The 14124-nt window shown below is 44.4% G+C and overlaps 1 protein-coding gene across 1 annotated transcript in view; it reads right to left on the bottom strand.

Moving 5' to 3' along the window:
* The window catches only part of LOC146049518 (uncharacterized), a 344041-nt gene extending 331499 nt beyond the window's left edge, over nucleotides 1-12542 (bottom strand). The window contains exon 1 of the mRNA XM_083166057.1: nucleotides 12221-12542. Within this exon, the coding sequence (XP_083022183.1) occupies nucleotides 12221-12308 (88 nt within the window). The 5' untranslated portion in view covers nucleotides 12309-12542. The remainder of the gene's footprint in view (nucleotides 1-12220) is intronic.
* Between the last annotated feature and the right edge of the window lie 1582 nt (nucleotides 12543-14124).

Below are 14124 nucleotides of genomic sequence, written 5' to 3'. Positions count from 1 at the left end.
ATTGGGCCCCCCTCCCGGCCCCCCGGAAGGGTGGGCAACCCTCCCGGAATCTGGGGGAGCCCCCCGAATCGCGGCATGTAAATGCCGCAATGCGCAGGTCTCAGAGGAGGGGGCGGAGCTAAAATGGCACAATTCTCCTATATCCCGTAATGGGGGCGGGGCTTAATGACGTCACAGTCAAGCCCCGCCCCCGATCGGGTAAGGAAAGTCTCCTCTCTGGGCTTCTCCCGGAGAGGAGCATTTAAAAGTCGGCAACCCTGATTTAGCAACATTGTGTTTGTTTGTTTGTTGCTCTAGGGCCTGTGACATCTGATGTCATACAGCGAGTCCCAGGGCCCATCGGAGGAGCAGGAAGTTGGGGCTATGCTGTATGCACATGTTCAGACAACAGAATTGTCGCTTGCGACTTACGGGAGCATCCAGCTATGATTGACTGGTCTCTTGCATTGCGGAGTCCTCCTGGCATATAGCCAAAGCCATCTTAACAGCTGTGCAGCCCCTGAACAAAGCAATGCACTGGGGCCTCTACACACACATTTCATGGGAACCAATAAAAATTAATGGCTCTGATTGGAGAATAGATCCAACCCTCCACCAATCAGCATGCCGGCAGCCATCCACTTGCACGGCGACAAGAAACAAGATCATAACTTGAGAGTGCAAAGTCACACCCCCTTTCACTGAGACCACGCCCCTGTGGTCCAGAGCCCGGCCTTCAAAAAGTTGTCAGTGTTCCCAATTACAGTGATATCATGGTAATCCTATGTATCCTATGTAGGTTCAGGGGAAATGTTAGAAAGAATTACTTCACAGAAAGGGTAGTGGATAAGTGGAATAGCCTCCCATCAGAGGTGGTAGAGGCTAAGACAGTAGAACAATTTAAACATGCTTGGGATAGGCATATGAATATCCTTACAAAGAAATAAGGATCAAAAAGGGTTGAGATTACCTGAAGGGTAAAAAAAGGGGCAGACTAGATGGGCCAAATGGTTCTTATCTGCCGTCAAATTCTATGTTACTATCCGGATGTCTGATGCACGCCATATGATCGTCACATAAACGACATAAGTTTTTCGTCATTATTTTCCTTTTTTTTAATTATTGGCCTTGTACGCCTACAAAACCGTTACGGCGCACCCTCCTATTGGAGAACCGTGCCGGCTACCCCAGAGCAGAGCCACAAACATCGGATTGGTAAGTAAACCCTCCGCGTCAGGCTCTGTAAGTCCTGCAACGTAGCACTATTGTGATATTGTTACCAACGCTACAATAGTGTCATTTTGTATTTGAATTTATTGTTGCCTCATTACTCATGTACTCATCCTAGCGCACAATGTTAATTGTTATGATACTGTTTAACACTATTGTTGCCTGGGAATGTCTAGCTCTGTGTTATTGTTAGTCTGTAAGGCAGTGAAGAGGAAGGAATGTTTCTCCCATTTCTAAATCAATCAATTATTGAAAATGACTACACAACTGGAGAGATGATGTTTTCACTGACTGAGGAAATGCGAAATTATCCTTAACGGTATAGCTGGCAACGAACAAAACTGGGGGCTTCTTTGTCTGCCAGTATCAGCTCCAAAGAAGCCTCTATTGTTAGAGGCGCAACACTGCCCCCTTGTGGCCAGATAATAAAATGGAAAAATAGCGATAGCACAGAATCTTTGCAAACCTCTAATGGCATGTTTGTCTACCAAACAGTAATATAACCTACGGATGCTACTGTATATATGTCTGAAAAGTACTGCTGTGCAATCAGCTGGATTCAAATGTAAATAGATTGTCAAGCCCCATACACACTAGACGATACATCGATAGTAAAGTAAGCGATAATGATCTAGTTAACTACATAGTGTTCATATCATCCAGTGTGTATGCTCAATATTGTTAATGATGCACGCTCCCATGGATAGTTAATATCTAATGTTGTCTGTACACACAGGTCAATGTTGACTGTATAGTCAACGGTTCAGAAAGGGTGACATCAAACGATAACAATATCATTCGCCCTGGAGTTCCGCCGATATCATACACGATATTGTCTAGTATGTATGGAGCAATAGATAGATTGAATTGCTGATCACTCAGGTTACATGAAACAACCATCTATTGAATAAACATGACGATGCCACAATGATGTCAGGAACCAGATGTTGCCTCTCAAAAAATGACACATTTCAGATCAATTGGGAAAAGTAAAATACACGCACCGAAAACCGGCATTCAGATTTGTGATTGATTTGGTCATCTGGATTAGATGGCAATGTACTATTTGTCACCCACATGCAGTATTTTTAATCAATTCAATAAAAAACACAGGTAAAAAAAATAAAATAAAGCCAGACAGCTGTATAGTATAAGAAACAATACTGCCACCTGCAGGCAGACAGGGGTACATAGACATGGCAGAAAAATATATTTAAATATACTCAGGTATTTACACCATGCTGGAAAATATTATTATTATTATTTATACCATTCTTTACATGTTTCCTGTTGCACAATAAATAAAGTAGTTCAGGAAAGATATTAGAATAGGCCTAGATATGCAGTGCAGGTAGGAAATAAGCAGTCATCAGGCTCTCCTGGTACTGCAGCACAGATACAGTGCAGGCCGGACTGACGCTACCATGAGGTACACCTAGACAGATCTCTAGAGTACGTTAAGCCTAATATGGTGCCATATTGCAAATGCTGTTGGCAGTGGACCTGTCCGTGTTGGTTATATAGAGGGACCTGTCTATGTGGTGTAGGTGGGGTTTTATACAGCAGAACTGTGTATGTGTAGGAGATGTAGCTAGGTGACAGATGTGCAGAGGTGTAGCCAGGTGATATTGTGACAGATGTGCAGCCAGGTGATATTGTGACAGATGTGCAGAGGTGTAGCCAGGTGATATTGTGACAGATGTGTAGCCAGGTGATATTGTGACAGATGTGCAGATGTGTAGCCAGGTGATATTGTGACAGATGTGCAGAGGTGTAGCCAGGTGACATGGTGACAGATGTGCAGAGGTGTAGCCAGGCGACATGGTGACAGTTGTGCACAGGTGTAGCCAGGTGATATTGAGACAGATATGCAGAGGTGTAGCCAGGTGACATGGTGACAGATGTGCAGAGGTGTAGCCAGGTGACATGGTGACAGATGTGCAGAGGTGTAACCAGGTGACATGGTGACAGATGTGCAGAGGTGTAACTAGGTGACAGATGTGCAGAGGCATAACTAGGTGACAGGGTAACAGATGTGCAGAGGTGTAGAAAGGTGACAGAAGTGCAGAGGTGTATCAGGGTGACAGATGTGCAGCAGGGTGTCAGATGTGTAGAGGTGTAGCCAGGTTACATGGTGACAGATGTGCACAGGTGTAGCCAGGTGCTATGTGGACAGATGTGCGGCCAGGTGACATGATGACAGATGTGCAGAGGTGTAGCCAGGTGATATGGTGACAGATGTGCAGAGATGTAGCCAGGTGCTATGGTGACAGATGTGCAGAAGTGTAGCCAGGTGATATGGTGACAGATGTGCAGAGGTGTAGCCAGGTGCTATGGGGACAGATGTGCAGCCAGGTGACATATGTGCAGAGTTGTAGCCAGGTGATATGGTGACAGATGTGCAGAGGTGTAGCCAGGTGATATGGTGACAGATGTGCAGATGTGTAGTCATGTGATATGGTGACAGATGTGCAGAGGTGTAGCCAGGTGATATGGTGACAGATGTGAAGAGGTGTAGCCAGGTGCTATGTGGACAGATGTGTAGTCTGGTGACATGGTGACAGATGTGCAGAGGTGTAGCCAGGTGATATGGTGACAGATGTGCACAGGTGTTGCCAGGTGCTATGGTGACAGATGTGCAGCCAGGTGACATGGTTAGGTGACAGATGTGCAGAGGTGTAGCCAAGTGATATGGTGACCGATGTGCAGAGGTGTAGCCAAGTGATATGGTGACCAATGTGCAGAGGTGTAGCCAGGTTACAGATGTGTAGATGTGTAGCTAGGTGACATGGTCACAGATGTGCAGAGGTGTAACTAGGTGACATGGTGACAGATGTGCAGACTGCAGAGGTGTAACTAGGTTACAGATGTGTGGATAGGTGACATGGTAACAGATATGCAGAGGTGCAGCTAGGTGACATTGTAACAGATGTGCAGAGGTGCAGCTAGCTGACATGGTAACAGATGTGCAGAGGTGTAGCTAGGTGACATGGTGACAGATGTGCAGAGGTGTAGCTAGGTGACACGGTGACAGATGTGCAGCTAGGTGACATGTTGCCAGGAACAATGGTAGGTTTCAGCAAACCCCCCCCCCCCCCAGCCATTTTTCTTCTTATAGTAATGCCCCTTACACATTATCCAACACACCACATTATGTCATACAACCTGTAATGCCCATTACACATTATAGTACACGCCATAATGCCTATTACATATATACCACACCACAATGCTTACTACACATAATGCCACATAAGTGCCACTTACCTACATGCTTGTTGCCAGAGGTTGCATGCTGCTTGCCAGGGGTTTCTTGCTTGATGCCAGGGTTTACATGCTCCTTGCCAAGGGGATGTGGGGGTGGGTTACATGCTCATTGCCAGGGGGGGGCTAAATGCTCATTGCCAGGGGGGGAGGGGAGTTACATGCTCATTGCCTGAAAGGGATAACATGCTTGTTGCAAGGGGGAGTTATATGCTTGTTGCCTGAGGGGAGGGTGTTTACATGCTCATTGACCAGCGTGTTCTGCGAAGCAGTGGAAGAGGGAGGAAAAGGGGGTGCTGGCGTACACTCTCTCCTCCCTGGCTCCTGGACTTCGAGCTCCACCAAAACTACCCTCCGCCTCTGAGTATGTTTTATACAGAGGGAACTGTCTGTATAGGGAGGGGTTTCATGCAATGGGAGATGCCGAAAGGGGCCTGCCAGAAGCAAATCGAAGCTCGCAGACAAGCAGCCAATCAGGAGCCCACACTCTTCCTTGTAAAAATAGTCATATCTATAATGGCAAACAGTAAAAATGTGCGGTGTTAATACATTATTATTGTAGAAAAGGCAACAGTTTTGACTTTCTCTATTATCATGTGTTATTTAATGAGGCCAATTTGGATAATTGGTTGCCATATATTGTACAAGACCTCGCAATGTTACATTCTGTCAGAGACTAAGTGCCAGGAGGGGTGTGAAACGCGGCAGTGAGATCTGAGGACTTTCCACCTTTTATGATGTATTTTTTTTTTTTTATGATGTATTTTTTTTTTTTATGTGGCTTTAATGAAACTTTGGTTCTCACTGTGAAGAGGAGTTACTTATTTATTACAGCTGAGGGTTGCTGATCTTTGTACTAAAGGGAGAGTTCCCTAATTAACTTCCAACACTTGTTATTCTTATGAATGAAGTAGAGATGTTGGCAATAAATAAAAGGGATAAGAGACCATACTCTGCAATGACAAATACTAAGTATGGGGAGAGGCCTCTTTGTCAGTGTTGAAAGTACAAGAAGACTAAAGGCCCCCATACACTAGGGCGACTTGTCGTAAGGACAAGTCAGCCCCGATTTCCCCTGAGCTTCCCCAGCTGCTCCCACTTGATGTGCCATTTTTTTACATGTGATAAATCAGATGCGATTTATCACATGTAAACCCGGGGAGTAGCAGGGGGGGGGGGGAGAGAGGAGAGGGTCCGTGGCAGGGGGCGCCGCGGGGACCGGAGAGTCAGCAGCGGCGAGCGGCGGTAGCCGGGAGCATAGTAAAATAAATCCTATTCAAAATCTGGGCGGCTGCTGATTGGCTGAGCTCTCAGCCAATCAGCGGCCGCCCAGATTTTGAATAGGATTATTTCTATTCTCCCGCTCGCCGCAGGGTCTGGTGTAGCGGCGAGCGGCGGGAGTAAATCCTATTTCTAACGTTGGGCTGCTGGTGGGGTGCGGCGCGCTGCTTAGAAGGGCAGAGGCAGCGTGCATGGGACTCATATCAATCATTGTCAGAGCACTGCAAAACTGTCAAATAAAGCCTAACAATATATAAGTGTATCTCCAGGGCTGAGAGCCGTACTTAGGGTCAGCAATCTGGTCGGGCTTCCAAATAGGGTATATATATATATATATATATATATATATATATATATATATATATATATATATAACCAACAACAACGAAATTCCTGGAATTTGCGCTATCAATAAGTGGTCGCCAATGACACTTTGCTCCCTACTAGCGGAGCTTCCTCTATCCAATACTACCACAATAGTGTCAGGCGTCCTATATTACAATGATTATTTCTGTCTTTCCGTATTCACAATACTATTCCATAAGAACCATACATTTATTTACGTGTATAAAAATACTGTTTATTAAAACATGAATTTCTTAAAATCAGGTTCTTCTTATCATAGGAGTACACTTTGTTTTTACAGATGAAACCCAACGCGTTTCATCTTTTAACAAGACTTCATATGGGGTAAATACATTTACACAGTAATCTATAAAGATAGAATACAACAGTAAGTACTTTACATGGGAAAGACATTCAATACATCATTTAATGGGAAAGATATAGATATATATATATATATATATATATAGATATATATAGATATATATAGATATATATAGATATATATAGTCCAAATAGAAAAAATGGCACTCACCAGGGCTTCAAGCTTTTCCAGCAAAAGGGTGTTTTAATCCATGTAACAGGAAAGAATTACAGGCATAAACTCTGGTCGACGTTTCGGCCACAGAACGTGGCCTTACTCATGACCGCCTCGTTCAGAAGACACATATGTGTCTTCTGAACGAGGCGGTCATGAGTAAGGCCACGTTCTGTGGCCGAAACGTCGACCAGAGTTTATGCCTGTAATTCTTTCCTGTTACATGGATTATAACACCCTTTTGCTGGAAAAGCTTGAAGCCCTGGTGAGTGCCATTTTTTCTATTTGGACTGTGTTTGTGACCCCTGCATTGGGATATCACTAATGTGCAACCCCAGGCGGAGATATTTGTAACTGAGTGTGCCAGCCCTATCCAGGATATAGATATATATAGATATATATATAGATATATATATAGATATATATATATAGATATATATAGATATATATATATATTTTTTTCAGCAGGCTCCAGCAGGAACTGAGGCCCTTATTCTAGTTCACTCTTTCTGACAAAATATTTCTTAGATGGACAAAACCATGTGCACTGCAGGTGAGGCAGGTGTAAAACCCCACCAAAATCTAATTATCTCTGCACAAGTAACACCTGCCTCACCTGCAGTGCACATGGTTTTGTCCATCTAAGAAGGATTTTGTCAGAAAGAGTGAACTAGAATAAGGGCCTCAGTTCCTGCTGGAGCCTACTGAAAAGTAGCCCTGTATATATATATATATATATATATATATATATATATATATATATATATATAGATATCTCTATATCTCTATATATATATCTATCTATCTATCTATCTATCTATCTATCTATCTATATATATATATATATATATATATATATATATATATATATATAGATATATATATATATATATAGTGTAACACTGTAGGGGAATTTGGATGCCTTTTCCTGGGGTAGAAGGCAGTCAACAGCAGCTGAGTAATCACACCAGTCCAGTCTTTGTGGTACAACTGGCCGCAACCAGTTTTATTGCAGCAGAAAACAAAATAAACATAAAATAAAATACCTTGCCTGTCCGGCACTAACTATACACAGGGTGCTCCTAACTGTCACTAAAGAAAAATACAAAGTTTCCCAGTCAACACTGGGTGGCTCACTTGTAAAAGGCAGGTTTCCTTCTCATACAGAGACTCTGCAATCTCCCAGGCAATCCTCTCACACTGTTCACTCTGGCAGCCTTTTTACAGCTTGCTTGCTGATTAGCCCTCTGTGAGGCAAAACACCTGTTTCTAAAAGGTGTAGGACAAGAACCTGGGACAAATATACCTGCCCTCAAACACTACTCCAGTGTTCGTCACATATTCCCCTCCCCTGTTTCGACCTAGGGGCCGGAACACTTGTAGCCCCCAAACAGAAGGTGCGGGACAATGCATCTGCATTGGCCAACTGTGAACCTGGTCTATGTTCGACCTTAAACTTGAAATCCTGTAATGCTAGAAACCATCTGGTTACCCGAGCATTCTGACCTCTATTTACATGCATCCATTTTAAAGGGGCGTGATCTGTCACTAGCCTGAACTGTCTTCCCAAGAGGTAATACCTCAAGGTATCTAATGCCCATTTAATGGCCAAAGCCTCCTTTTCCACAATGGCATACCTTTTTTCATGCTCATTGAGTTTCCAACTCAAATAGATGATAGGGTGTTCATCCCCATCTCTGGTTTGGGACAACACAGTCCCTATCCATACCTCTGAGGCATCTGTCTGTACAACAAATTCTTTTGAAAAATCTGGCGTTATCAGTACAGGTTGTGAACACAAAACCACTTTTAACGCTTGAAACGCTTTTTCTGCATCAGGGTTCCATTTCACCGTATTTGACTGCTTCCCCTTGGTAAGGTCTGACAACGGCACTGCTGTGGCTGCAAAATTAGGAATAAATCGTCTGTAATACCCAGTTATTCCCAAAAAAGCCCTTACTTGTTTTTTATTCACTGGCCGAGGCCAGTTTTGAATAGCATCGATTTTATTTAATTGGGGCTTAATCAGACCTCTACCAATGGTGAAGCCCAAGTACTTAACCTCCTCAATTGCAAGGCAGCACTTCTTTGGGTTAGCAGTAAACCCTGCTTCTCTGATTGAGTCCAGTACTGCTTGTACTTTAACCAAATGGGACCCCCAGTCCGTACTGTGAATTACCACATCATCCAAATATGCAGCTGCATATTTTCTATGGGGCCTCAAAATTTTATCCATCGTCCGTTGAAAGGTTGCTGGAGCCCCATGCAACCCAAAAGGTAACATCTTATACTGAAAGAGCCCCTCTGGAACCGAAAAGGCTGTTTTTCTTTTGCGCTATCAGTTAGGGGTATCTGCCAGTAACCTTTAGTCAGGCCCAATGTGGGAAGAAACCTGGCTGTTCCCAGCCTTTCTATAAGCTCATCCACACGGGGCATGGGGTATGCGTCAAATTTGGACACCTCATTTAATTTACGAAAATCATTACAAAAGCGTATGCTACCATCAGGCTTCGGGATGAGAACTATAGGACTGGACCACTCACTGTTGAATTCCTCTATGACTCCTAGTTCTAACATTTTAACTTCTTTAGAGACAGCTTCTCTCTGAGCTTCAGGAATCCTATATGGCTTTAAATGAACCCTGACCCCTGGTTCAGTGACAATGTCATGTTTTATTATGGTCGTTTGGCCAGGCAGCTCTGAAAATATCTCCCTATTTCGGCTGAGAAATTCTTTAACCTGATTGTTCTGATCAGCTGACAATGTCTCTGACACCCTCACCGCGGGAAGCAACTGAGGTGAAGACGCCAAAGAGCAAGGCTCCGCTGACAGAGACAACCTATCTTTCCAGGGTTTGATTAAGTAAACATGGTAGATTTGTTCAGGTTTTCTCTTACCTGGTTGGTATACTTTATAATTGACCTCATTCACTTTTTCCAAAATCTCAAATGGTCCCTGCCATTTAGCTAGGAACTTGCTTTCCACAGTGGGCACCAACACAAGAACTCTATCCCCGGAGCAAATTCCCATATCTTGGCACTCCGGTTATATACCCTCTGTTGAGCACTTTGGGCTTGTTCCATGTGCTCTCTGACAATAGGTACCACGGTTGCAATCCTATCCTGCATTTGTGATACATGTTCAACAACACTTTTATAAGGGGTGGGTTGTCCTTCCCACGTCTCCTTGGCAATGTCCAACAGCCCTCTGGGGTGTCTACCATACAACAAATCAAACGGAGAAAACCCAGTAGAGGACTGCAGAACTTCTCTGATGGCCATCAACAAGTAGGGCAACAAACAATCCCAGTTTTTCCCATCTTTGTCAACAACCTTTTTTAACATACTTTTTAACGTTTTATTAAATCTTTCCACCAACCCATCAGTTTGGGGATGGTAGATAGACGTCCTGAGGTGGGTGACCTTAAACAATTTGCACAATTCTTTCATGACCCTTGACATAAATGGAGTACCTTGGTCAGTCAAAATTTATTTTGGTATTCCCACTCTACTGAAAACCTGCACCAGTTACCTAGCTATTGCTTTGGTTGTGATAGTGCGTAAAGGGACAGCCTCAGGATATCGAGTGGCGTAGTCCATTATTACCAAAATATACTGATGGCCCCGAGCGGATTTTAACAAGGGCCCCACGAGATCCATGGCTATTCTGTCAAATGGGACCTCTATAATAGGCATGGGAACTAGTGGGCTCCTGAAATGAGGTCTAGGGGCATGATACTGGCATTCAGGACGGGAAGAACAATATTCAGACACTTCTTTATACACCCCTGGCCAAAAAAACCTTTGTAAAACTCTTTCAGTGGTCTTTTCTGCCCCTAAATGTCCTGCTGTAACATGACTATGGGCTAAATCTAGTACCGTTCTCCTATAAGGTTGGGGAACTACCAGCTGATCCACCACTTCCTCACCCTTTTTGACAATGTGGTACAAAAGCTCATTACAAATAGCCATGTGGGGATAAGAAATCTGGGCACCTAGTACCACGGGTTCCCCATTAACAACCTTAAGAATTTTCTCTAGCCTTCAATAAAGTAGGGTCCTTTAACTGTTCAGACATAAACAAATCCTTCTTTACCTCCAGATCGGGCACTACTACCTCTCCGTTTCCAGCAAGAGGGTCCTCACTGAACTCTCCATCTGTCCCCTCCCCAGCCAAACTAGCAAAAGGTAAAGGGTCAGAAGGTTCAAAGGACCCACATACATCCACAAAATCATTGGCATTAACTACTGGCTCTTCACTTCTCCCATCTGTGGCTAAACGTGATTCCCACACAGTAGCGCACGCAGGGGGGGTTTCTAAATACCCAGAAACCCCCCCAGGAGTCTAAGGACCCTAGGCTGAAAGCTGAGGGTCCCCTCTTTCCATGGGTATAAGAATTTTAAAAATCGGCCCTTGGGAACCGGAGATATCTGACTTCAAAGCAGTGGTCCCCATCCAAGCCTATTACTTGCTCTTCCCAGTCAGATATTTCAGGTTCTGTCTGACTTAGAGTTTTTTGAGGGTATATTCCAAAAGCTGGGACTCTCCCCCTTTGATGGACACTAGTAGCTTGTCTCTACTGTTCCCAAAATCAGAGATATCAGCCTTCAAGCAGCTGGTTACTGCTCCAGCTCCACACACCTGGTATGTAGTTTTATATTCTCGTTGGCAGATTGCTCTGCCTCCTGAACTCTCATAACCTAGTCCCCAATACAATTTGGTAGGTGGGATTCTCTAGTTTTTAATTCCATTAAAATCTAAGAAATCTATTTCTGGGAACTGGAGATATCTGCAGTCAAGCAAGCTGTCTTCCCACCAGAAAATTATGAATAATAAGCCCACTCCACTATACACCCCTCCTCTGTATAGTAAACATCCTCTACCACCCTGGAAGTTATGTGTCAGGGCCCTTTCATTCAGCCCAATGCCCCCTTCTCCCACCATCTGTGCAGTAAAGGGGTAATTAGTGGAAATTACTGATCCAGGCCCTACATGCTGAGCAGTTGATATAATACCCCTACCACCCGGGGCAAAGCTTCCCCCACCCCTACCGCTGGAGGATCGGTAAGTGCCCCAATACATTGCTATGCCCAGGGGTCTACACTGCTGTTGATGCCCCTGTATGTATATATATATATATATATATACGTATACAGCGTGTTCGGCGGCACTCAGGAATAAATCACACAAGGCGCAAGTAATAACTATTAACTATTACTTGCGCCTTGTGTTATTTATTCCTGAGTGCTGCCGAACACGCTGTGTATATATATATATATATATATATATATATATATATATATATATATATATATATATAGATAGTTGTTTGAGCTGGCACTCGCTTTATGCGGATAAGTGCCCAGGTGCCTCCAAAGGGATTAGTACAAATAGCGAAGAAATGCGGCACTCAAAGGGTCTTTATAAAGTCACTTGTTTGTATTCAGCAAAACAATCAATAGTTACATGTAGTACATGGGGTAGACCCCGACGTTTCAATGCCTGTTATGGCATTTTCCTCAAGGGCCCATGTATCTGTAAAGCAATGCAAACACATGTACAGGTAATGACAATGATTTATACCTGTCTTGCCGGGTGCTGGGCGGGAGCCGGTTGTAGCGTGGAGCCGTAGCACACGTCTCCGTGTGTTTGTCTGTTTCTCCGTTGCCATGGTGACGCTTACCTGTCAGCAGCGTCTCCTCTGGTTCCTGGTCACTGGAGCTATGTTGGTGTCAACATTGGTAGATTTCACACATTAACCCGATGCCTTGTTCTATTTTTGCTTTATTGTAGCTCTGTGCTGGCGTGGGGGCCGGGGAGGCGATCGCCGGCTCCAGTGACCGGGAACCAGAGGAGACGCTGCTGACAGGTAAGCGTCACCATGGCAACGGAGAAACAGAGCCTGGTGACGTCATCAGCGGGAGACAAACACACGGAGACGTGTGCTACGGCTCCACGCTACAACCGGCTCCCGCCCAGCACCCGGCAAGACAGGTATAAATCATTGTCATTACCTGTACATGTGTTTGCATTGCTTTACAGATACATGGGCCCTTGAGGAAAATGCCATAACAGGCATTGAAACGTCGGGGTCTACCCCATGTACTACATGTAACTATTGATTGTTTTGCTGAATACAAACAAGTGACTTTATAAAGACCCTTTGAGTGCCGCATTTCTTCGCTATTTATATATATATATATATATATATATATATATATTTTTTTTTTATTATTATTATTTATATACATTTGGTCTATCTATAATACTTTAACTGACCCGACATATACTGGGTCACCTAAGTGTCCATCTCCGTGCTTTGCTCCGCCCCTCTGGAAACCCCCTTCTGAAAATCCTGCGTTTGCCACTGCCACAGCTTCCAAAATGAGGAAAATCCCTCCCTATTATGGCCTCATGCACCATAGAGGGGACCAGTCCTACTTTCACAATTGCTGACCCACAACAAGTTTCTATATGTACTTCAGCAGTGGCATAATGTTGGGTATCCCCATGTATACAAGTAACCCCAATAGGTATTTGCTGGACCTTTAAGGGATTCACTAATCCAGCTTTCACAAGGGTAACCAAACTTCCTTAGTCCAGCAAAGCCTCTACCCGGTTACCCTCTAAGAACACATCACACATTTGTCTTTCGAGTTTAGGAGAAGGCACCACAGTACAAGCTAATCTAGCAAAGAAAGACATTCTGCGATTTTCAAAGGCAGCATCACATTGCATGGGTTCCTGCGTAACTGGGCAATTAGCAATAACATGACCTGGCATACCACACCTGAAACATTTAATCACACGATTATCAACCTGTTTGGGCAGCATAGACCTTTCTAGTCCCATTGGCCTGTCTCCAGGGCCACTGTTTACAGTCTCTGCAGCCTTGCGCTCTCTTAACCGCCCAGCAACATTTTCCCATGGAACAGTCTTACCATTCTTCACTGAAGGGCGCTATCGGGGATCTGTGGGGTGCTGGGTGGTCATCAGTAATTCCTCTGCCGCCAGATACCTCTCTACCATGTCCACTAACCGGTCAGCAGTATCCAGATTTCCATGGTTTACCCACTTGCGCAGGACCACAGACAAGGATCTCAAATAGCGGTCCATGACGACTCTTTCCACCATCTGGGGACCAGTTAATGTCTCTGGCTGTAACCATTTTTTGGTTAGCTGAATAAAATTGTGCATCTGTGAGCGAGGAGGCTTCTCCAGGGCATATACCCAGCGGTGCACCCGTTGGGCTCTTACGGACAGTGTGACTCCCAGGCGGGTTAGGATCTCAGTTTTTAACTTGTCATAGTCCCGAGCATCTGCAGGGCTTAAATCAAAGTATGCTTTTTGGGGCTCACCCGAGAGAAAAGGTGCTAGCAGACTGGCCCATTGTGCTTCCGGCCAGTTCTCACGCTCAGCAGTCCTTTTAAACGTGGTCAGATAGGCCTCCACATCATCAGTCTCTGCCATTTTCTGCAGGAAGTGAC

Source organism: Crinia signifera, chromosome 12 (genome assembly GCF_055691185.1).
Source record: "Crinia signifera chromosome 12, ASM5569118v1, whole genome shotgun sequence".
Classification (NCBI taxonomy): Eukaryota; Metazoa; Chordata; class Amphibia; order Anura; family Myobatrachidae; genus Crinia; species Crinia signifera.
Note: the sequence above shows the minus strand (reverse complement) of the source record. Positions and strands in the feature narration are given on the sequence as shown.